We start from the raw sequence: 25,446 nt of genomic DNA on the forward strand, positions 1-25,446 counted from the left end.
GGATTTATAGAAAATGGGGTAAGGTATGGAATGAAAAGTTAGGTTGTGCTTTAAGAGACTAATTGTTAATGTTGACTATGCTTTTTGGGGATGAAGGGGAAGTTACTTTTTCTTAATATGTGGAGGGGTCTCTTTTCACATTTAACTGTGCATGTATGTCTGTGGTATATATGAGAGAGATTATTAGGTTTTTTTCTTACTTTTATCTGTTCCGTATAGTTCTTAATAAAATTATTGAAAATAAAAGATGAAGCACTTGTCTTGGGAAAATCTTCAGTGAATCTATTGTTCCTTTTAGAGATATTCTTGTCAATCCACAAAATAATTTGAGTTTTACTAAAAATGATGTGCCCTTTGTGTGTTCTGGCACTATATGCAGATCAGTTTGTAAGACCTTTCAACCAAATTCTAAGAGTTTCTAAGTAAATGTTTCTAAATGTGTACAGGTTATCCTTGCCTAACAACTGTAATTGGGGCTAGAATTTCCATTGCTAATATAGTTGTAAAGTATGGTATGTGGACCGCATTGCTTAGCAGTGGCAGTCCCGGCAGTCCTCATTGCTATCCTTAAGTGAGGACCCATCTTGCAACTTCTTGTTGGCTTCTAAAAAGCAATGCCAATTGGGAAGCCAGCCAGAAGTCACAAGTTTTAGGCTGCTTACAAGCATACCGGCATGTAGGTAAGTGGCTGCTGCAGGTAGGGATTGGCTGCTGTCAGGTGAAAAGCAGTGTGCTGGTGCTACCTGTTCAGCACAGTCATAATTTTGAATGGTTGCTGAATTTGTGTTCATTAATTGAGAACCACCTATTACTTCTACAATATTTCCACTTATTGTTGAATTCAAAATGAAAATTGAAAATAGCTTATATTCTGGATTGGTCTTCCTGCAAGTAACACTATAGCAAAATCAATTGTTTTGTAATCCACCTCCATCATTTGTCACACAGTCAAACTTTTAGTATGTTCAATTATGTAATGCAGTAAAAGATTGAAACAATAGATTTATAACCCAACAGAAGTCTTAAGGATACGATATTGGAAAAATGATTTATTGAAGCTATATTGAGCATTGAACTTTTTAATATTGCATGGTAAAAGTGTCATTTAGCAGATGATATCCTCCAAAGCTTAGCAGTAGTGTACAGTGGAAACATCAACACAATAAAACTAAAGAAACTTAAGAATATATGTTCTAAACATTGCAAAGGTATATCTAGCTTATATTTGGAATGATTTTATTAATTAGCCAGTTAAGGCCAGTTAAGGCCAATGAATAGTTGCCTGCAACTTAATGTCTTAAATGCTAGAAAGAATAATAATGATCATCAGCATTACTAAGCTAGACTAAATTGTTTATTAAAAAATGGAGAATATTCCCTCCTGCCGCGCTGCACTGTGCCCCCAACCCTGCCCCCCATCAATTCTATATGCTGCCTTGCTAAATGATTTATCAGTAATGCTTTTATACATATCATTCTATTGTGAGGTTTGGAGAGGAGGTTGTATAGAATATAAACAATAGAAAAGTTTGAGATTGTTCCCTTAGGATAGGGGAAGTTATTTTTGTTATCATTTTTCAAGACAATTCAAGTATTAAACTATCTTGGAAAAAGATGACAAATATAATTCCACCTCTTTTCAGGCTGCAGACTGAACTCAGTGATGGCTTTCAATTTTTTTTAGAACCTCTTCTGTAGGTATGGCTTGCTTTGTGGGAGTGGCTTGCCGGCTATATGACTGGGTGGGAGTGGCTTGCCAGCCATGTGACCAAGTGGGAGTGACTTGGCAGTCATGTGACTGGGTGGGCATGGCCAACTTGTAAAATGTGGTGAAACTCACTTAACAATGCTCTTGCTTAACAATCAAAATGTTGGCTCAAAAACTCTGGCATTTGAAGCACGCAAGTCTTAAAGCTGTCAAGTTACAAGACCCTTGCACCCCTAAACCTTTAGAAAAAAACCCCAGGGGTATTCAAACTTGACAGCTTTAAGACTTTCGGACTTCAACTCCCAAAACTCCTCCTTCATCATGTTGGCTCAGGAACTCTGGCATTGAAGTATGCAAGTCTTAAAGCTGCCAAGTTACAAGAACCTTGCACCCCTAACCCTTTAGAAAAAAACCCCAGGGATGTTCAAACTTGACAGCTTTAAGACTTTAAGGTTTAGATAGGACTCTTAGAGGCGGGTAGGGCGATTGGTGAGCCAGCCCATCAGTGAGCGGCGGGTGGGCCAAGAGTGGTGCGGACGGGCGGGGGGAAGGAGCTGGAACCGGTTCTAAACGTCACGGTAGATTTGTGGAATCTCTTCTATAGAAGAAGTTAGAACTGGCAGGAACCCACCCCTGACTGAATTATAAACAGGAGAATTCTTATCAATGATTGAATAAACTGTTACATTATATTTATGTGTTTATTTGTTAAATTTATCTGCTGTCTATCTCACCGTAAGGCTGTTCTATACAACTTACAGTAATAAAAATGTAGAGAAATGAAAGACTAAGCAATATAAATTGAATAATAGAACAATAAAATAAACAATGACAAAGGAACACAATGAGAATAATATATCAATACGATAACCAAAAAGATAGATGAGGTTGGGTCTGCCATCAATCTAGCATCCAACTCCAGCATGGAACTTCTACATTTGGTCCCCAAGCCAACCGGCAGAGCCAGGTGTTCATGTTTTATAATTTATCTGTCGTAAAGCTTTCTTATAGTCCTAAGAAATCACTGTTTTAAATAGTTAATTATTTGATCACATTTATTTACTATAGGAAAACAAAAACCAGTGATTAAATTTAGGATTAGGCAAGTATAGTTTCCACATTAAGAAAGTTGTCTGCTGGGAATTTGGAATAGCCATATGGAGCTGAATTAAAAGCTGCTAGTTTTGTCGTAATCTTCTGAATGATTTTCATGTTAGAGCAATAAATCTTTACCTAAGCTCTGGACTAAATTGTTATTTGGTAAGTTAAATGAAATTTACAAGGGCAGTATTGAGTGACAGTAAACAGTATTTTCTATCTGTTGCCTTGATTATTTGAATTTCAAATATTTGATTATTTGAAATAAATTGCTAGCATAAAAGAATATAAATAAGGCTGGTATATTACGGGAGAGTTTATTTTTAGTATTTTTTATTGTTTGGACAAATACATTGAAAAAAAGATAGTAAATGTGATAAAGGAAATTTACCTATACAGTATTTGATATTTGCAAATACAGGCTTTTCCATCTGGGCTAGTTTTGTTTTTGGTTGATAACAAGACTTGTTATATGACAAAGTTGCTTAAACTTTTACATCAACTGCTAAGCTTTTATAAGCCTGAGCTTTTCTTTATATAAAATAATCAATCTTGGAACATTTAAAATAAAAAACCCTATGGCCCTGATGGCGAACCTATGGCACACGGAGCCCTATTTGCCAGCTTGGCAGCCCTCAGTGCCAGCTGATTTTCAGCCTTCTGGAGGGCTGGGGGAGGCTGTTTTTGCCTCCTCAGGCTTCGGGAAAACCTCCGGAGGCTAGAGAGGATGAAAAACAGGCACAACCAGAAGTTTGGGAACATTTTCTCCCTCCCCAGGCTTCAGGAAAGCCTCCGGCGCCTGGGGAGGGAAAAATCCCCCCCTGCTGCAGGGGGATTGCTTGCGCATGCATGGTGGGAGGTTGCTCACGCATGCAGGTAGGCATGTGCGCAATAGTGCGCGCACACACAGATTTGGCACACCTTTAGAAAAATGTAAGCCATCACTGCCCTATGCTTTATCACTGGACTGAAGACCCCTTTATTCTTCTGAATAAACAAATTTGGAAAAAGTGAAATAGATATGAAATATGTTCATGAATAGTGTGGCATATTAAACTCATTTGTTTTCTTTTCCTAGAATCAGCTTAGTCAATGTAGTAATGCCCTGGAGAACTCTGAAGAATTGCTGGAGTTTGCTGCACGATCCTTGGATATAAAAGAGTCTGAAGAATTTTCTAAGGTATATAACCTGCCAGACATGAACAAAAAATAGATAAAAACTATATAATATCATTTGTCTGCAGTTACTTCAGTAGTGTATAATAAAAATTTGTGGAAAAACTAGCATCTCTAAAAACATTTCATTCTTATGTATTTCAAAGGAATATATTTAAACTTACTCATGAGAACAAAATTCGTAAAATGATGAGATTTGAAGCCCAGAATATATTTCACATATGTAATGAATATGATTTTAAATCTCAAAAAGCTGAATTAGGGTTTTTTTTGCTTTAGTCAAAATGCCTTACAGTTTAGAAAGTTTAGAATACGTATATCTGCATAATTATACGCATATTTGAACCCAAAGGAATGAGGTTAGTAGTATTATTCATTTATGAAATCATATATTTATAGTTCAATGGGTAAATCTGCAAACTAGGAGTAAAATGCAAAGAATAATTTACTTTTGGATGATCAATTTATCTTAGCAATATAGGAGGCTGCCACATTCAATTTTTTTTAGCTTTCTGTTATTAGGTTTTCAGTGCTTTTGTGTTTTACTCTTATTTATATTTAACAGTGCTGAATCAGCTCTGAATCCTGTTATTTGTAGTTTTCTTATCATTTCTTTGTATATATTGAATGTTCTCGACTAAGGCAAACAAGAATGTATTAAAATGAATAATTGAAATAATTCTGAATCAATCAAAATACCAACCTTGGTATCTGACTTTCTTCTGTTACATGAAAGAGTCTGAGTTGTTTTCCTGTAAATTAAAGGAAAAGCAAAGATGTAAATAGTAAAACTTACTCTTTGCTTTCTCAAGTTTCATTTGTTATCTTTCTGTTCTCCATAATAACACATCCTCTCCTTCTTTAAAATTCCACATAACTCATATTATTTTCTCCCAGATTGTATTTCTGGCTGGCTGACTACAGTATTTCTCCATTCCTACTCATGCTTGTCAACAAACATGGTTTTTACATTCCGTTATCCCATCCTTTTATAATTGCCAAACAGCTTTAGATCCAAAGAATGTAGACTGAATTTATGAATGTGTGTTGAAATGTTGCTACTTTAGCAATTTCTTTATTGATGAACCTTTTGCTGAGCTTAGCCCACTTTGTTTGGCTTCCAAAATACGTGAAATCTTTTTGGAGAAGCAGAATGTTTATCCTTGTTGCTTTTGTAGTTATTATCTGGCAAGAAACTTAGTTTCGTAGTTCTATTGTGTTTACTTTATTGCTAGTCTTTAGTTTTGACTACCAGAAATGATAGATGTTAATGACATTAATACAATAGTACAATAGCAGAGTTGGAGGGGACCTTGGAGGTCTTCTAGTCCAACCCCCTGCCTAGGCAGGAAACCCTATACCGTTTCATTACCATGAAATACATGGCCATTGTACATACAGTTACCTGCTGAAGTAGCAGTATATGTTTTTCTTCAAGCTAAAGCCATTGAGTAAACCACTTTTTAGATCCATGTTCCATTAAATATTTATTCAATAAGGAAGCTTAAAATTTGGGAGATAATGGTGTAGTCATAACAAATAAAAACTTCATAAAATAATTATTTTAGGGGAATCATAAAAAAAATAGTTTACAAGCATTTAAGAATCAGGCAATGGTACCACTGATAGCACTGACTCTAACAGAGAAAGTATTTACATTGCTAAGCTGTGGAGTTCATTGGAATATATCATATTTCTTAGTGCACTTGTGGGTGGCAGATACTGGTAGTCCTTGACTAACAGCAATTCATTTAGTGACCATTGAAAGTTACAACAAACTGAAAAGTAACTTACGACTGTTTTCACACTTGCATCTAGCATCTTCATGGTCACATAATCAGAATTCAGACATTTGGCAATTGACTCATTTATGACACTTGCAGTTATCACCTTTTGCAACCTCCTGACAAGCAAAGTCAACAGGGAAGTCAGATTCACTTAACAACCTTGTTACTAAATTAACAACTGCAGTGATTCACTTAACAACTATGGCAAGAAAGGTTATGAAATGGGGCCAAATTCAGTTAACAACTCTTTTGCTTAGCAATAGAAATTTGAGGGTCAGTTGTGGTTTTAAGTCGAGGCTGCCTATGCAGGAAAATTAAGATGTGTATGAGATCCATAGTAACTAGCATTTTTTTTATCCAAACTATTTCAAATTACCAGCTTTTGAGTATATGCAAATTCTCCATATTTGTTTTCCACATTGTTCAGTGAATATGGATGTTCTATCAAATATTCAGAGAGGAAATTACTGATTGTAGCAATTTCTTTTTTCCCTTATATTGAATGGTTCTCCTATAAAAGATATGCATTTGTGCAAAATCTATATCAAATTATAATCTGAGAATTTTTTCACATGCAACCTCTAAGGGGAATTACAGGTTAACAAAAAAAGAATCAGTAAATCTTTAAATGTTAAATTCAACTTCAAATTTTATTGGGCTGAGTTTTAACATTTTTACTCCAATTTTTTGTTCCACTTTCTGTTACACTATTTCAAAAGATAATAATTAACTCACAACCAGAATATGTTAATAATATGTTATTTTCTGTCCAAAACTAAGTAATAATATTGTTTGAGTTGCAGAATATATTTTGATTGTACAGATAAAAAAATAAAGTATATATGTGACTATATAAGTAGCATTCACTCAACTCTCTAGCAAGATAATTTGTATTCATTTGGACTGAACAGATTCTGCAAAAGATCTTTAGCATGTACCAGGCATCTCTTTCAAATAGCTGAAGTAGCCCCATGGTGTTTCAGGCTTACACAGGTGCTTCAGAAACTGCAGCAGTAGATCTTTTGCTGTGATGCACAGACCCATGGAGATGGTTGGGGACAGTTTTGAAAAAGCTACATAAGCCTGAAAAGAATATGGAGTTGCTTTATTCATAATGAAGTGCTTAGTACATGTTTCTGCATGTTACCTCTTTTGGAATATTTGCATTGCCCTAACTATTGTGCCCAAGAAATCAGCAAGAATCTCTTGGATGTTCCTGAGTTGGGGGATTCCTTAATATCCCAGACATTTGATGGCATATTATGTACAGTTATTTGTGCGTACTTTCAGTGGCTTTGTTACTTATTACTGAATGTCTAATTTGAATTAACAATGGCTTATGATACAAAATCTTCAATTATAACCTTCCAATTGACCTTGTGAATCATTCACTAACTCTTTCTTGCATGTTACTGCAGATGAAACTTGCATGAAACCATTAACTACCTTCTTTCTCTTCTTCCTGATGCACCTCAAGGCTGCCAGACAGATCAAGGATAGGTACAGTACAAACTCATTTGATTCTGTTTGCAATTATTCTTAATTAGAGTTGAGAATTTTAGAATCAGATCATTTTTCTGATGTGATTTATGCCACCAAAAGATTATGCTTTGCATGGCGACATGATGCACTGTTCTGTTTGGCCTTATGTTTCCCTATGCCTGTGGTGTGTGTTAACTTTCACTTGTAAAAAGGACTATTTAAACAGAAATGTGAGTAGGATAATAATCATTTTTTTATGTTAGCCTATTACCTAGAGGAGAAATTTAAATTTTAGTAGGAGGTTCTGATAGACAATCTCAAGATGTTTGTTTCCATGATGCTAGATATAAATATTGCAATTTGTTTGGGTTCGTCAGTGTGATCTGGAAAGCTGAAATTTGGTATGGAACATATTTTTAAAACAATCAAATCGCCAGAAAAGGTTTCAGGTAGGGCTTTTCTACATCTGCTCTTTATATTTGTACTTCATATAGGTGATGAGATTATTTTTAATATATGCAGTATTTGGAATTTTAAATTGATTCAGGTCATGGAATACTGAGGATAAAAATGAACAATGTCAATATCTACACAAACTAAGATGTGTTTATTTCTTAATACATAAGCATAGAGCAAGTCAAATGGTCCATAAAATGGATGTTGGTCTATTTTATGTTTTCCTGTTAGATAGCAAGAATCTGGATAACTAGAAGTACCATCTTCCAATTATTTTTTATACTTGTGTGTTTAAACTTTGCACATATATAGCTTTCTTTTTAAAATGTTTTATGGGATATCCTTAAAAAAAGGAACAAGACTTTAAAATTAAGAATAATAAGTTCAAAAGGAAATGTAATGAGCCTAAAAAAAACTCATAAGATTACTATCTGTTAAGTGCCTAGTCTTAGAAACCTAGGATTTCTAAGTCTAATTGGAACCAATCATGAAGATGTTTGCTCTTGCAATAAATGTCCCTTTTGACATATTTTTGCATATTTGTGTGTAGATATATGTATGAATATATATGAATGATATATACAGTTGCATAGCACTTCTGCTGTACTAATTAAAACATCTCTTTTTCATGTGTCTATACACAATCCTTAGGAAAGAAGTTTTAAGAAGTTATTAAAGTGATTCAGAAAATAGTGGCATACTTTTCTCAATTATGTGCAGAATAGTACATAATTGCTATAATTGTGCAAATTCCAAATTGTTTTTTTCTATCCAGAAAAACTTATTCTAGCTTTTAATTCATCTTCAATCAAAGTATAGTATAATAATTTGCCCTTTCTTAAAGCTCCTTTCTTTATAGCTTTATAGTTTCAGTACTTGTCATAACTTTCCTGTTCTATATTTTTAAACCTATGATCTAATTTTCTAAAATAGATTTAGCATGCCCTGAATAAGACTTAAGTAGGAACTGAGGTCTCACACCATAATTGCCCAGCCATGTATTAGTCCAAAATAGATTCTACAAATCTAATGTCATTTAGATATTCCACAGGGCCTGTATTACATCTTTAAAAAGTCATTCATTGTAATGTTAATTATTTTGATCTATTGCTTTTTTATAATAAAAACTCATTGGAGCTTGCAAAGCTCTCACCCAGAGTAAGAGAGGATGATTTTAATATTTTTATTTTGATTGGTTTCTCAACCCCTTACATCACATCCTAAACTTTTCCTGATGGTTTCTCACTCTCCTAAGTATTTTAAGGATTGGCAGTAAAAACTCCCCTTCCACTGATGGGCATTGGAAATTAATTTTACGTGAACGGAACCATGCCTATACATTTTAAGATTTAACTCCGGCTTTCTTGTTACTACATTTGTAAAGACAAGGGGGAAATAAATTAATACCACTTTTGCCATCTAGACAAGTTTGTTGGTAATACATTAGGCAGCTTGTGGATTATTTATTTAGTAAACAAATTGATACAGCTGGCCAACTCACACATAGGTGACTCAGGGCTGTTTACAACATTTAAAAAATGTAAATGAACCACCATATAATAAAACCATTAACACATATACCCAACCCCCACAGCAGCAACAATACAATTAAATCAGCCACTTGATCGGTTAAATTTCCATTTGTGGTCTCCAGGCCGCTGACAAATCCTTATAATTAGGGCCTTTCAATAGAGTGGGAGACAACTGTTCCTCAGAGGGAATGATGTTCCATAAAGAATCCTTAAATAGGATGTGCAATTAACATCGAAAAACCTGAATTTTATACTTTCGGTAAATCGTTTATGAAACAACTGCTCTTACATTCATGATGCAATTACTTAGTATACAGTATATGGAAAAGCAATTAACTCGTTAATTAAGTTTTATTTATTGCTTGCACTAGGTACAGGATTTCTAAAAGTTTGCTGACTACCATTTTTTTTTGCTAACTTGTCACTGTCTCTTGTCTGCCTTACTGCTCAGTAAGAGTGACTCATAGAGAATGTGCTACTACATGTACTTGTACATGTACTACTTAAGTACTTTGACTAAAATATTTTCCAAGTAGTTTGCATATTATACAGTAGAACATTAAGTATTATCAGAAGTTTAAAAATTTGTCTTTCTAATTCCTAACTTTAGAGTCACAATGGCTCCAGCATTCCGCTTGTCTTTGAAACCTAGAGTGAGTGACAATATGACACACTTGATGGTGGATTTTACTCAGGAGAGACAAATGCTTCAGGCACTGAAATTCTTGCCAGGTAAAAAGCAGAATGTTGTTTTCAGGAATGAGTTACAATATAATACATCTGTAAATAAATATAATAGTTTCCTTTTTCCATAGTTTGTTTTGGAATATATCTTTGAAGTAAGGGGAATAGAGAAATAATGAGGTTCATAATTGTGTCTATTGCAGTGTAGGTTGTGTTTTATATTTTTGTGTTTTTTTAAATGCCTATTGATATAGTACCAATGGCAGTGGGGACTAAATAATCCATTATGCATTCTAGGAGATGAAAGTATAACCAAATAGACACATGTAGAATCACAACTTTATCTTATTAACTTAGGCCGGCTATTCCTAATTATTAGTCTTTAGAAACCTTTGCTTTAAACATTTTTTTCCAGTTTTGCAGAGCCAGTTTTCCGAGTAGCATTTTTGTGGCATCTGTATGTTCACAAAAAGTTGGTTGAAAATTATCAAGATATTAAACCTGATATTATATTGCGGGTGAACCTTTTAGCCTGGTAGTACAAAGCACCCCAATACTTAGTCAATTCTAAACATTCAGATAACTGTAATTTTAATTCAGCATGATGAACAATGAACTGAGGCACAGGTGACTGCAACTTTGAAAGTTATACTGAGTGACTCACTGGTATTTTAGTATAGAATGGTTCAAAGGTTACTGGCGTGTATATTTAATTGCCATTAATTGCTGCTGCTTCTCATATTTCTTTCCGCTCTATCATACTCACACAAATAATACCAGAACTAAACAACCTCTTTCTATTTGTGACACAAAAGTACAAAACTTCAGCCACTATTAATGGTGTTTATTTTACTTGAAAGTATTCAAGTATTTGCTTGGAATGTCCTTCATCTTTCTTAAGCAATCAAAGATGATGCTTGGCACTGGTGTTCAAAAACATCTACAGTTGAGAGAATCAGCAGGGATTTGCTCTTGTTTCTCCAACAAAATGTAGCATGAGAAGCACTTGAATCAAATTGAAGTTCCTTTCTGATTCAAGTGAGAAAAGAGCATTGCAGTCTGAGGACTGGTTCATATTCAAATTTGCTAAGTAAACATCAGTGGTTTATGGCTGGGTTCACCCGCAGAAGCCATAATTTATAAATCAAACCATAAAACATGGTTTGCAGTCTGTGGTTCATAAAACGTAATAAAGTAGAAGTAGAAAAACTACTTTGTAGCTTTGTTTCCTGTTGGAAGGCAGTCACATTGTCTAAATATCAGTAGCTGTGTTAATGAGCACGTCTATATTTCTCCAGCTGAATTTTCCTAAACCATAGTTTAGAAGTAGAACACTACTTTATTAATATTTACTTTGCTTATATTGTTTAACAGTTCCCAGAGCTCCAGAGATTATTTCAACAGACTGTCTGGTTGCTGACAACGCTGTGACAGTAACATGGCAAATGGCAGAAGAAGACAACAAAATTGATCACTATATACTTGAATTTAGAAAAACCAATTTTGATGGGCTTCCTCGCATAAAAGATGAGAGATGTTGGGAATCTATAGACTACATTAAGGGCACTGAATATACATTATCAGGTAGTTTTCTTTTTGTTTTCTCTTCAAATTATCTTGTGCTTTAGAATCCTCGACTACAGTTATGAGCACAATTGAACCCAAATTTTCTGTTGCTAAATGAAACATTTGTTAAGTGAATTTTGCCCCATTTTACAACTTTTCTTGCTGCAGTTGTTAAGTGAATTACTGCAGTTGTCACATGATACTACAACCATCATAAATGTGAGTCAATTGCCAAGCATCTGAATTTTGATCAGATGACCATGGGGAAGCTGCAAGAGTCTTAAGTGTGAAAAATGTTTGTAAGTCACTTTTTTCAGTATCACAATTTTGAGCAGTCACTAAATGAACTGTTGTAAGTCAAGGACTACCTGTAGTTTCTAATTATAAAATACATTTCTGGTGGAATCTAGTACAGTACAATAATTTTATTTGATTGATTTTTATGACTGTACTAGAACAGTAATAGGGTAGCTCGCTGTTCTGGTTTCTCTTGAGATCATATAAATCTTTCGCCTCACTACTGACAAATTGCCAATTTAGAGCGAACTAGAACTATTACAGTATGACGTCGCCAAACAACATTTCTTAACAGTTAGTGACAGTCTTAGTAATGTTTATACAATTTGTTTAACAAAACATATTCATATTCTTCAAGTCTTTCTGGATTATGGGATCAATTGAAAAGGTGCTGCAATTTCTACATGTTTTTCAGTTCTTATCTTAGTTTTTAATTAAGTTATCAGTAGTCTAATTGAAATGAAATATCAGAAACACCCATCTCAGCTGAGCCTAGGACAACACACCACAGAACAATGTGGGATGACCAACATTCTGCAAGACAATTCAGTGCTGTGTTAATCATTTCATTGAGGTACTTTTATTATTAGTGACTACATGTTCCTTTAAATTATTGTAACATTTCTGGGCTGAATTTATTTTATTATTATTGGCCACAGTTCCATCAAAATTAATTAAACTTTTGTATTTGTTGAATTGTCTTGCAGCAAGTTGGCCACAGTTAGTTATCCTGCAGCAAGTTGGCCATGGCAAGTTGTTCCTTTCCATCCCAAACTTGCCCCCATTCTGTCCCTAAAAACTTTTGAGAGTTAAAGTGAATAAGCATTGCAGGAAATCTCTTAGGTTCCAGGATTAAAAAAAGTAAAGAAAAGGGGGTAGGATTGGTTAAGCATACTTTATTTCTATATTCCTATATTTCAATATAGGAAATAACAGTTTTCTGCAAACTTGCAGTTAAAAAATAAAAATAAACTAAAATTATGTAGCATTGTTCCAATAAAAATTCTTCCATTTTATGCATTATCTCTTAATTAAGCCTGATTCTTTGCTTTTTAATATCTAAAAGATCCATTCTTAATTGTATGTTATGTATCTTAGAATATGTTTAATTAATTCCCCACATTTTACTCTTAGTAGAAATTAATAGTCAATTTGAATTATGGGTGTGTTTATGTCTTTGCGTATAATCTTTCTTATGCTGCTAACTCTTTTTTGTTTATCGTAAAATCTTTGTGTCTCTGAAGGTTTTTTTCCTTCTTCCAGGACTAAGGTTTGATTCAAAATATATGAATTTTCGTGTCCGGGCTTGCAACAAGGCAGTGGCTGGGGATTATTCAGATCCTGTAACTTTAGAGACGAAAGGTAAAATTGCCCACCTAAAATTAGCTTCATGTATTGTCTTAAATATAAATGGTCTTATTAGATATGAACTGGACTATAAAGGCAGTACCTATGTCTCTATTTGATATAACTTAGCATTTGAGCTATAGTCTTGATGCTGGACAGTATGTTTCATCAGAATTTAAGTTTCCATATACACAAAAGGATCTACAAATAGAAGCAAATCTGTATCCACTAGCTTTGACATTTATTTAAGTTTAAGACAAAGCTTGCAAATATGCGAAAGTGTGAAAATACTAAGAATGTCATTTGAATCTTTTGCTAATGTCAGTTTACTCTAAGATATTATCAGTTGACCGTATATATAAAAATCTCGGTGGTACAGTGGTTAGAATGCAGTATTGCAGGCTAATTCTGCTGACTGCCAGCAGTTCGGCAGTTCGAGTCTCACTGGTTCAAGGTTGACTCAGCCTTCAATCCTTCCAAGATTGTTAAAATGATGACCCAGATTGTTGGGGGCAATATGCTGATTCTGTAAACCGCTTGGAGAGAGCTGTAAAGCACTGTGAAGTGGTATGTAAGTTTTAAGTGCTATTGCTATTGCTATACTTTGTACTTTGTATAATAAAAGATGTGAAGCTTTTAATAGTAGTCATCACTGCCACAGCATGTGCAAAAATGTTCTGAATATTATTTCTGGGATTGAAAGCCCAGGATTATTTAAGGATAACTGATCTTAAGTGTTGCTTTAAAAAGAACTTGGCTGGGGTGTGTGTATGTGTCTGCACACACATACAGTATAATTCATTGCAGTTCAATTAGAACTACTACAATGTGCTTTGGAGTGCTGTGTTTTTCAGCTTTACATCTGCTAACTTCGAGTCCTTTGTGGAAGATGCATTAATAATACTTTATTTATGCTACTTTTAATGCAGTAAATAGTCAGAATAATTTTCAAGTTTAGTACCAAATGGCTCAATTTTCTACTCTCTTACTCTCTCTTCTAGGGGATGTTCAAAGTTTTATATTAAAATAAGAACTACCTGCCTGACAATGGAGACAAGTACAACAACGTAGAAAAAATTTAAACTTAAAATGAGATAAAAATGAACTTTAAATTTGCATAAAGCATATTTCACGAGGAATGTGATTCACTTCTGTCTGCTAGGATATTTTAACATTTCTGGCCTCTGGGAATATTAGCCATCATTTCATGGACATTGCTTTTGTTACAGTAAAAATTGGAAATATGTTTCTCAGTTTTATCATTTAAATACTAAGCTTTTTCCATTTAATACATTTATTTAACTACGAAAAGATCAAATGATAATAACCCAGTGTGCTGTCAATTAGATTAGAATGTTTTTTGTCCTTATATCAGTTAACATTGAAAAGAAATACACTGCATTTAATTATAAAATTTATTAAAATTGGCATGATTGCCTTCCATTTTGTGTGTGTGCGTGTGTGTGTGTGTGTGCGTGTCTGTGTGCATCTTATTCCTTAATTAAAATAGAAATGTGATGGAGTTTATTCTTTCACATTTTAAAACTGAGGACTAAACTGTGCATGTAATTGACATTTTAAAACTGTGGTCAAATGTCCAAGTTTTGAGGGTGAAAAATGAGGATATTCTCATGTTTTGCTTGTTTCCAAAAAGTAACTCATTTTATGCTTATTTATTTTTGTAGGTGCTGGTATTTTTTTTTAGGGGCAATGAGTTAAATGAGGGAATTTTCAGGAGAAAAATCAATGACTCTGAGAAGGGACTTGGCATTAAATAAAGATATTTATTTTGATAACTATTTAAATAAAATTCTCTTTTAATCTTTGTTCAGCTCTTATATTCAATCTTGATGGTTCATCATCTCATCTTAACTTAAAAGTTGAAGATACCTATGTTGAGTGGGATTCTACTGGAGGGAAAAGCCAAGAAAGCAAAACAAAAGGAAAAGAAAACAAAGGCAGGTGAGAAAACAGAACCATTCTAAGTAATATTGCAGAGGAAGTTGAATATGCATAAGGGATTGAAAATATATTTATTCTTCAGTTTTAGAAACCTTTGCTATTGATTTTTATTGTTCATATTACTAGCAATCTGAGATATTCTTGAAATGTTCCATCTCTGGGAGAAATGAGAATTCTCATTTTCTGCAAAAAATGGTAATGCAGTAACGTTATACGATAATATATTTTCACATCTCTGTGTATTATGAATGGATGGATGGACAGACGGACAGACAGACAGAGTTCATTTATTTATTCTGTTGCTCAGGCAATAGAAAGCAGTGTAGAAAAAGGAATAAATAAGAAATTTAAAAAGAAATAAACATCTTGCCTAAGAGGAATAATAAAAACCAAACAAATTGATATCTATGGAGATTCTCAGTCATCCGGGTCATGGTTGTCCCAAAGGTACTTTTTCAAAAGGCAACTGGATTTTGTTTTTCCTTGAAGATGTTTTACTTCTCATCCAAGAAGCTTCTTCAGTTCTGAACTGAAGAAGGAAAACATTTTCAAGGAAAAACAAAGTCCAGTTGCTTTTTGGAAAAGTACCTTTGGGACAAAAATTTGATCTTAAAAGACTGGCTCTTGAACAAATGCTTATCCTTAGCATCATTTAAAGCAAAATAGGGAGCATGGGGGACTTTGTCAAGAAAGAATTCTATAATTGGAAAGTATTCACATCAATATATTTTTAGTTTTTAAACAATAATGTTATTTGTATATTATTTTGCGCCTTGTTGTATGCTGCCTAGAGTCATTCATTTTGTGAGAATAGCAGCTACATAAATTCTATAAGACAGTCAAAGCCCTACTTCTCATCACTGTGTTGGGTACCAGCCCTGTGGATAGAACCATAAGGTTTAGGGCTTTATCAATACTTTAAATTGGGCATAGTAAATCATAATGCAAGGTCATTAAGAATCATAGTTTCACTTAGCTACACATGTAATAGACCTTAAAGCTGTGCCCTACCCTCACCAGATATGCTGTGTTGCTGTGGGGAAAATTTGAAAATAATTAACCCATGAAGCAGCAAAGGTTCAAGTAGAATCATCATAACTATATCAGCCATAGTAAGAACAGTAAGAGACGTAGGGGAAGTTTAATATCAGCCAGAAGATCCCCAGTTGTTATAGGATGTTTATAGACCCTCTCCTTTAACTGAGATATTGGCTTATATGGAGAGCTAATAGCAAACTGTGCCTGGCCATATTGTCTGGCAGACTATGGGTAAGTATACAAACTGTAATTAGCCAATTCTGGATTAACATGTGAGAGTGACAGTGTTACATATCAAACAATTAGATAGTTTAAAAAAATAATCCTCCTCCCATGGTAGTAATTTAGAAATTGTTTTTTTATCTACTGCTTTTTAAATATAAAACTTTGTGTAGCAGAAAATAGCCTTTAACAAACTATTTTTATCTGACAGTGGCCAGATTACTCTTCTGAAGAGCAGTGCAAGGTGATATTGTGTCTCCTCTTAGCCATAGGGTTTAGCCTCCAGCTTTACTCTTCATTTTTTCCCTTTCAATTCTGTGTCTCTGTAGACTTGGCATGAATCCCACAGCCTTTACCAGTACACAAGCCACTGTATTCCAGTAGAACTTTCAGTGTGCTTTAATTTGTCACCTTTTGCATAGCCTCTCTAATTTCCTTTGTGCAAAGTATCCAAAGCATTATATTACTTCTAATAATTTGCAAAGTACAGGTAGTTTAAGTTTAAATGAGGAAAATCTGAACTAAGAACCTGCCTAGCTTGTTTTAAATTTATTTCATTAATAAACAACCACATCCAGGTAAAAATAAGCATATAAGCACTTTCTCTTTAAAAATATTTCCTATGTACATATGCTCTCTCATATTCATTTACTCATGCACACATGTACATGCATGTAACAATGTAATCAGCATTGGAGTGCCACAATGCAAGTTACACACTTTTTATATGTGTTACGTTTGTATGTTTTCATATGGAAGAGGCAAAGATAATAACACAATGCAGCTTCTTTTAATGAAAGCCTGAATTCTTGCAATTGTCCCTACATATGTATATCAATATGGGATGTTGTTTGCCCACAGGATTTCTGTATGGGTAGTCCTAATCCCTGTAGTATCATGCTTTCCTAGCCCCTCAGCCAGTCTGAGTAGCTCTGAGCTGCACTTAAAAATCTAAGCATTCTTGTTTTCTGCATATTTCAGATTCAGTCAGTTACGTATCACGTATTTACACTATGTATTGACAGTTTTTCTGGGCAGATTATGGCCATCTTCCTGTCCCTCTTACACTGAAGTGTGTGTAATGTTCACGGGAGGTTTACTCCATAATAATGAAGGAGCCCATTTACTTTCCAATTTGAAGTAAATGGAAGTCTCTGTCACTGCAAGCATTAAACTGAGGTATCTGCTCCTTAAAACTATCCAGTAAAGTCATTTTTAGACAGACACTGCTCTTTACTACATTGTTCCTCAGTCTGACGCTTGATAAAAATGTCTGCTGAAGGGACACTTAAGTTTTGAGCTGCATACTATATAAACATGGAAGTGGACATCAAAACAGACAAAATCCTCTTTCCAAAAACTGCAGTCAGATAGTGAAATGAATGGATAAACGTGGAGCACTGTATTAACAGTTTTGGATCAATCATTATTAGAGGAGATTGATTGACAAAATTCTGTGCTGACTATGTGTCTCCTGCAGTATGAATTAAAACATTGCTTTCTTCTGCCCTCTGTAGACAGACTAGATAGAATTTCACATCAAAAGAATAAAGCAGATTTTCTTAATCAGATAAGTTTTTATAATTACCCTGCATGTCTTTTCATACAGAGAGAGTGTTCTAGTTAAAACACTTTTTGCTTTGAATAAACCAAATATACTGGAAATAGTACAGCTCAACTACCGTGGCTTATCAAATCAGTTGATTATATGCATCATTGTACTATCCTAATACAATCACATAATTTGGCTTGCATTTTTTCATGTATTGATTGGTGGTTTCCAGTATGACAAATATTTAAAATTATAAATGCTGTTGAGAATACTAGTAAAGGCTGTTAATATAAAAATATTTTCTGGGTGAAGGGAACTTAGAGCACACCAGAAAAATAGCATGTAAAGTTTTAGTGGGGGGGGGGGGAGTATTAATTTTAGTCTATGTTTGTCTTATACCAAACATGGCAGTGCTTTAATAAACTTGCTATTTTTCTGCATAACCTGATAGCAAACCTAAGTTTGCTTTTTTGGTGGTAATTAGAATAGACTTTGCAATAATGACTGACTTGGAGTATGAAAAAAGATGTGTGTATTAATCCTTTTGTTTGAATAAATGCTTTAATTTCTTGGCTTTGCTGTCTTTCATGCTTCACTTCTTTCTTTCTTTTTTCTTTTGGTAAGTACTTTTTTCTGAAATGTTTACTTGGTGAAACACTTTTTCAGTGATATATGGTTAATGTTTTCAGCATCCACAGTAAGGTTTTATTTTGGAAAAATAATTTCTGCTTTATGGTCTTCAGGAGTGATTGGCAACTCTAGAGTTTCCTCCAACTGTCCTGAATTTCATTTTTTTTTTGCCAATTTGAGGCAGGAAGCACATCAAAACTGTAATGTAAGCCTCAAAAGAACATATTTCATTTTTAAATCTATATATCCAACCCCTCCAAAAAAACCTAATGGGGAAATAAACTTCCAAGTGTATGAATAATGTGGCCCTAATCACTTTGTATCATTATTGTTTCACCAAAAAATGGACCTATATTCCCTAGGAAGTAATTAAGAATGATCTTTGATCACCAATATGTTGTACATAGTACAGTATTTTATTATATTACAGTCTAAATTATAGTAAGTAAATCAGCCTAATTTAATACATCTCCAGTATTTATATAATTCATTCATAAGGATAATGTGTGCTGACTACAGGTAGTCCTTGCTTACAGTATGGTTGAAAATGCAATGTTACATGACTGCATTGTTTAGCAATAACAATTCTCATTGCTTATTGAGTTAGGGCTGTTAAGCAAGGACATCCAATCAATGTCCTGTCTGCTTCCAACAAACAAAGTGAAAAGGAAGCCCTGGGCAGCTTGCAAGAAGGCTGGTTGATTGGTGGCTAGGTGGCTGCTGCAACATGGCATGAGTGTGGCCAGGCTGGGGTGACTGCTGCCAGTGTGCAAGGATGTTCAGTTGCCCACTGCAGCACTGTGCAGATATGCCCAGGATAAGGGTGGCTGTTGCTGGTGCGGGAGAATGCACAGGTGGCCACTGCAGTGCCACATAAGCATGCACTACAGAGTGTGGGTGAAAGGGTGCTATGGACTCCAATCTTGCACTCCATAGCTTGGCTCCTTAGGTGAAAAAACAGAGGGAGTAGTAGGAATGACTTACAGGAGTGACTTGCATCCTTCCCCACTGGTTTCCCTACATACTTTGCTAGTGGGAAGCAGGCAGGGAAGGTTGCAAGTGGCAATGCTGCAAGTGTCATACATGCTAGCTGGTTGCCAAGCACCTAGATTGTGATCACGTGATGGCTGGAACTTTGAGAACTGGTTATAATTGCCACTTGTTCAGTGTCATTGTAAGTTAAAACACTTAACTGAGGACTAGCTGTACCATCAGTGCAATGCTTTAAATCTGGAAGACACACTAATGGAGAAAGAGTGATGCAATACTGAAATTGGGCATTTTCTTGGTTTTAAGATACTAACATTTAAGGTATTAATATGATCAGATTGAGCAGATTCATAAGCAGACTGTTTTGATTTTATAAAATAACCACTTAGTAATTTGTCCGTAACTTTTCTGTGGTTGCGATATGCTTTATGTTCCACTATCCTATTATCTGCATGGCTTTTTGTTTTGTAATATATAGAAATGTGTAAAGCATGCCTGCTTAGACAGTCTTTTGTCTTAAATGTTTCTGCCAAACTTATTTCTCTTTTTAAAGTGTTCAGACTAATTTGGTGTCTTAACTCACTTGTAGACATTTTTATTTATATACTATCACAGTCAGTACAAATTAATTTCTTGCACCTTATAGAAGTGGCACTCCATCTCCAAAGCGGTCATCAGTTAGCTCACGCTCACCTTTGATAAGGGGCAGCAGAGATCGATTTACTGGAGAATCGTATACAGTCTTGGGTAAGGTTTTTTATAAAACGTTTTAATTATAAAAAGTATTATAGAGTTATGCATTCCTGTATTTCTTTAAGGCTTATCCCAGTCAGGAACCCAAAAAAGCTCCAAGAGCTACTTATAAACTTTGCAAATTAGATTATTAGAATCTGAGAAGCATTTCAACACAAGAAAAAAGATTGAAAGAAATGGAAAAGAGCCAAGCAAGTTAGTTCATTGCCTAGATCAGTGTTTGTCAACCTTGATGACTTTGAAGTCCTGTGGACTTCAACTCCCAGAATCCCCCAGCCAGCATAGATGGATCCGAATAGAGTGGTCTTCTGCTCCAGCCTCCACCCCCAAGCAGGAAAGACCATTAGAGAGAAGCCACCTACAGCAATGGTTCCCAAACTTGGCAACTTTAAGACTTGTGGACTTCAACTCCCAGAATTCTCCAGCCAGCAGAGCTGGCTGGAGAATTCTGGGAGTTGAAGTCCAACAAGTCTTAAAGTTGCCAAGTTTGGGAAACACTGGCCTAGATGAATAATTGGTAAGGTGTTATCAAGTCAGGCTGAACTGTTGATTGTAAGGACAAATGTTTATTATTTGTTATTATGTTACATTTTAGTTAATGTAGTTAATTGTAGCTCTTCCACGGATGTTACATTTGTTAAAAAATTTCATTTGTCCATATTATCTTTTCTTTCCTTGTCTTCTCTCAAAATTTCCAGGAACAATAATTTTTCTCTAGTTCATCTTTTGTTCACATCACATTCCCAAAGTTTGTGACTGGTCAGGCATGCAGTTATTTTACACTTAATTTAGGCCTGGGAAATTGTTTCTTCTTGCATCTATGATGCTCTTAGTAACTGTGTCCAAATTGCAAATTTGAAAGTATTTCTTTCTCTACTTTTTGTTGGTTATATTTTTGCTTGCACTACAGCTATTCTCTTTTGGATGAACTTTTATGAATTTCTTCTCTTTGGCTCTTTTCATGAGTTCAAGGTTCTGTAGAAGCCCTTCCAATGACCATTGGGGGAGTCCAACTGGGAATTATATAAAATTAGGAAGATATTAACAATATATACAGTTTTAGTTTATACCTGTATGCTTTGTGTCTGACATTTAACATGCTCTTAATCTCTGAGGAATCTCAACTGACATAAAATGTTAATTGATGATACTGTGTTTTCCTCCAGGAGATACTACAATTGAAAATGGACAGCATTATTGGGAAGTAAAAGCCCAGAAGGACTGCAAGACATATAGTGTTGGAGTAGCATATAAAAATTTGGGCAAATTTGATCAGCTGGGAAAGACCAATACAAGCTGGTGTGTTCATATCAATAACTGGCTCCAGACTACATTTGCAGCCAAACACAATAATAAAGCAAAAACACTAGATGTCGTGGTTCCAGACAGGATAGGAGTCTATTGTGATTTTGATGGAGGTAATTTTAAGATTTCAAAGCTATTACTGAAAAAAAAGCCTGAAATATAGTGGACAATTTTCCAATCCAGTAACAATTATAGTGGACAGTGGACTGAAAAAAACTTGGTCTGAATTTATCTTTAAGCTGTTTTCTATAAAACAAAACAAAATACTTTTAATATAGTTTCTAAATGTATTAACAGGGTAAGAACAAGAGCATTAATTGAAAATGGTATTATATCAAACATACAAACTTTATGAGTTTCCAATTTATTTCCATTCATAATCCCAAGATGGAAAGGGCTTTATACTATCTGAAGGAATAGGCATAGGCAGTTTCAGTTACAGTATATTTCCCCCCCACCCCAATTCCTCAGGAGATACATTTGAATCTGATTTTTTAAAATTCTTCCAAGCATTTTAATCATTTGGTCTGCTAAGTTTAGCTTATTTGCTGCTTAGTAAATTTTTAATTATTGGCACTGTTGCTTTTATCATTTTAATATTTAGAATTTTAATTACTGTGTTATACTGTGCATTTTATTTGTTTAGAATGTCTGTGTTAAGCAACTCTGGATAAATCTGGTTTTGAAAAGCAGCATATATAACAAACAAATAGTTTGCTGAGTATTTATTTAGGTTAAAGTGCTGCTGCAATATGTTGATACTGGATTGGAAAATCTTACACCCTACAGAATTTCATGTCAATTAGTAATGCAGAACCTTGCGGCTTTTCTAAACAATTGTTCTTACCATTTGTCAGGCATGACTCAAAATAGCTGTAGTGGCCCCTAAATCAGTGATGGTGCCGAAAGCATGAAGGGAGTCTTCTCAAAACAGTGCTGTTTTGCAAAGGGAGGATTTCCCCCCTCTCAGCGCTGTTTTGTGAAGGGAGGCTTCTCAAAACGGGACACCCCCATCTCTTTGCTCCCCTCAATCCATCTCTCTCTCCCGTCCTCTCTCCCCTGCCAATGGCTCAGTGTGAAGAACTGGGAGGAACTGTGCAGTGGAAAAGGAGGAGGAAGGAAAGGGGGGGTGGGGGAGAAAGAGAGAGAGGGGCAGAGAGATAAAGAGTGACATATAAAAGGGGGAAGTTGGGAGATGCTCCCTCTAAATACCGACCCCTCTGCTTTTTTGGGGAAAGGGGGTGATCCCAGGAGGGGAAAGGGGGGTCCTTGGTGAAACTCTATCCCCTATTCCCCCCCCCCATCCCAGTTAAGCCAGCTTGGTTTGGGACCCAGCTTTCTAACTTCATTTGGGATCTTCTAACTTATAGGATCTTCCTTTAGTCTCCTCGCCCCCTTTGCTGGCACTTTCGGAACTTCTCTTTGTTGGGCGGGTGATTGGTGGAGGCGGACACATGACAACCTAACAACCACTTCCCAAAGCCAGGAAAAACATAGAGGGGGAAAAGTAGTAGATCTCCCAGCAGAGAGCCAGGCGTTTTCCTGCCTTCCACATGCAAACACTGTGACCAACAGCCCTTCAGTAGGATGAAACATTCTCTTGAAATCTGCTTCTCATTTTCCATGGGAATTGACCTCTACCTCCCTTCCAACTCTCTCTGCTGTTTTATTTAACCCTTGGATCTATTGAACCTTCCTTCTCCTCCCCCCTCCGCCCCACCACCAAGTCCAAGCCCCCAAATCCTTTTCTTAAAAGCAAGCCCACCGGGGCTCAGTTTCTTCTCTGTTGCATTTCTCTTTTTCTCTCTGTTTCTCTTTCTTCCTCCCTCTCTCTTTCTCCCTCGTTTCTCACCCCTTTCCTTCCTCCTCCTTTTCCTCTGTGCGGTTCCTCCAGTTCTTCATGCTGAACCATTTGGGAGGGGGGGCGCAGAGAGAGAGAGGAGGGATAGGGGAACCTGGGCCAAACGTGTCAGGGAGCAAAGAGACAGGGGCATCCTGTTTCTCAGCTGCAGATGTTTCAGTGTTTCTTTTTATTTGCTTACCCTTGGAGAGTTTCTCTTCCCTCTTTTCTTAGAGCACCAGGCCCTGTATTGATGGGGGGGAGAGGAGGCGGTGGGAGGGGGAGAGAGATAGAGAGGGAGGAAGGCATTTTTGGCAAAATCTTCTCCTTTTGTTGGATTTATATTAATTGTCCTTTCTTGTCCTCTAAAGAATTCCTTCCTTCCACCCCCTCAGGAGAAATGGCTGTGGAGAAGCAGGGGCAGCCAAGAGTAGGAGATGAAAAGTCCTAGACCCCATCCTAAAGCCTCTGGAGGGAGAAAAAATGACTGAATGCGCAAACCGGAAATCTATTCTCGAACTTCTGGTTTGCGCGTTGGGTTGTTTTTCGCCCTTGAGGCTTTAGGGAAGCCTCCGGAGGGCAAAAAATGGCCAAAAATGAAGGCCAAAATCAGCTGGCCAGCACCCACATGCACGCTGGAGCTGACAGGGCAACGCCTCGCATGCCCTAAGAAATGGCTCTGTATGCCACCAGTGGCATGCATGCCTACGTTTCGCCATCACAGCTCTAGATCTTTTCACTATGAAACAGTGTCAAAAGTAAATAGAGAATAAACCTTTCAAATTAAAACAGAGGAGCAGGAAAGCAGGGAGTTAGGGAAATTAGAACTTTTGAGAGAAAAATAGTCTTGATTATGATTATGAAATTGATATGAAATCAGTTTTTAACTTCATTATCTTAAATTGAAAATGTCAATCAAACAAAAACTTTATTATGGTCATAAACCAATATGAAATACAACTACCGAAAAGGCCATTAGTTATTAGATGTGAAATAGAATCTCTCTCTTCACAAGTGCAACATCTGTGATTTTCTGTGTGTAAATGGTGGTATACTTTATGGAGACATTTCAGAGGTCTCCATAAAGTAACCAGTGCTGAAAGTAGTGTTGGGCTAGAGCGATTGTTTGAACAGGCAAAACAATTCAGACATGCTATCATATGTGTTTTTAATATGTGTACAGATTATCTTTTTGGCTGTTGGGAATGCAGTGTGTAGATGTATGTGCTCTCATTCCATACGTTCTGCTTCCTAGTTCATGTGGTAGCTGGCATTGAAAACAAGTGTTGAACAACTTGCTATCCCATAGTCCAGTATTCTAAGTCAAAAGCTATTTCTTAGTTACCCACTCTTGCTATAAGATATGCTTTTTAGTTCTGCATGCTGACACTGGCAACAAGATTTCTTAATACTCTTTGTGGGTGATAGCTAATGGTGTGTTATGAGGAAACAATATTCGCTTCAAAGATTTCCTGATTGAAAAGACTTTTGAGGTTTATTTTTGAATGGAAGTATTAATCTCCATTTCTCTCTTTAGGTCAACTCTCTTTCTATAATGCAACCTCAAAGCAGTTGTTATATACTTTCAAAACAAAATTTACCCAACCTCTATTACCAGGCTTTATGGTTAGTATTTGTTATCTAATCAAATTACTGTTGCAATGTTTCAATTTTACAATTTCAATTACTCTTGTAAATAAAATCAAAATTTAAAATGTTATGAGGAAATCTGTAATATAATATATTTCACCCTATTTACAGGTTTTGATGGGTATGACAAGCCTACAATCATCTATACTGCTTAGATCTGTTCCTTATGTCTTTTTTTAAGTGACAGTCTGACTGGTTTAACTCCTATGTTCTTTAAGGATTCAGAGAAACATCTAATAAATTAAAGAAGTTAAAACTGATAACTTAGACTTTAAAAAATCCCAGTTCTTTAACACATACTCTTATAAATATAAAATCCGCATGGATAATTTTTGTAGAACAACAAATGTTCTGAGTATATACATTCTTGT

At 35.5% G+C, this 25,446-nt stretch overlaps 1 protein-coding gene and 1 long non-coding RNA gene across 3 annotated transcripts in view; one reads left to right on the forward strand and one right to left on the reverse strand.

The window, feature by feature from the left end:
• The window catches only part of FSD1L (fibronectin type III and SPRY domain containing 1 like), a 42,562-nt gene that overhangs the window by 12,186 nt on the left and 4,930 nt on the right, over positions 1–25,446 (forward strand). Inside the window, exons 4-13 of one of the 2 annotated variants that reach the window (XM_032214072.1) lie at positions 3,885–3,986; positions 7,247–7,269; positions 9,850–9,971; positions 11,298–11,507; positions 13,050–13,148; positions 14,966–15,095; positions 16,567–16,599; positions 20,174–20,274; positions 21,447–21,698; positions 24,963–25,051. In XM_032214072.1, the coding sequence (XP_032069963.1) occupies positions 3,885–3,986; positions 7,247–7,269; positions 9,850–9,971; positions 11,298–11,507; positions 13,050–13,148; positions 14,966–15,095; positions 16,567–16,599; positions 20,174–20,274; positions 21,447–21,698; positions 24,963–25,051 (1,161 nt within the window). The remainder of the gene's footprint in view (positions 1–3,884; positions 3,987–7,246; positions 7,270–9,849; positions 9,972–11,297; positions 11,508–13,049; positions 13,149–14,965; positions 15,096–16,566; positions 16,600–20,173; positions 20,275–21,446; positions 21,699–24,962; positions 25,052–25,446) is intronic. The other variant, XM_032214073.1, reaches the window with a different exon arrangement.
• The window catches only part of LOC116506368, a 32,104-nt gene continuing 10,566 nt past the window's right edge, over positions 3,909–25,446 (reverse strand). Inside the window, exons 2-3 of the long non-coding RNA XR_004255018.1 lie at positions 4,686–4,734; positions 3,909–3,995 (exon numbers count right to left, since the gene is read on the reverse strand). This is a non-coding gene — a long non-coding RNA (uncharacterized LOC116506368). The remainder of the gene's footprint in view (positions 3,996–4,685; positions 4,735–25,446) is intronic.

Source organism: Thamnophis elegans, chromosome 3, assembly GCF_009769535.1.
Source record: "Thamnophis elegans isolate rThaEle1 chromosome 3, rThaEle1.pri, whole genome shotgun sequence".
Classification (NCBI taxonomy): domain Eukaryota; kingdom Metazoa; phylum Chordata; class Lepidosauria; order Squamata; family Colubridae; genus Thamnophis; species Thamnophis elegans.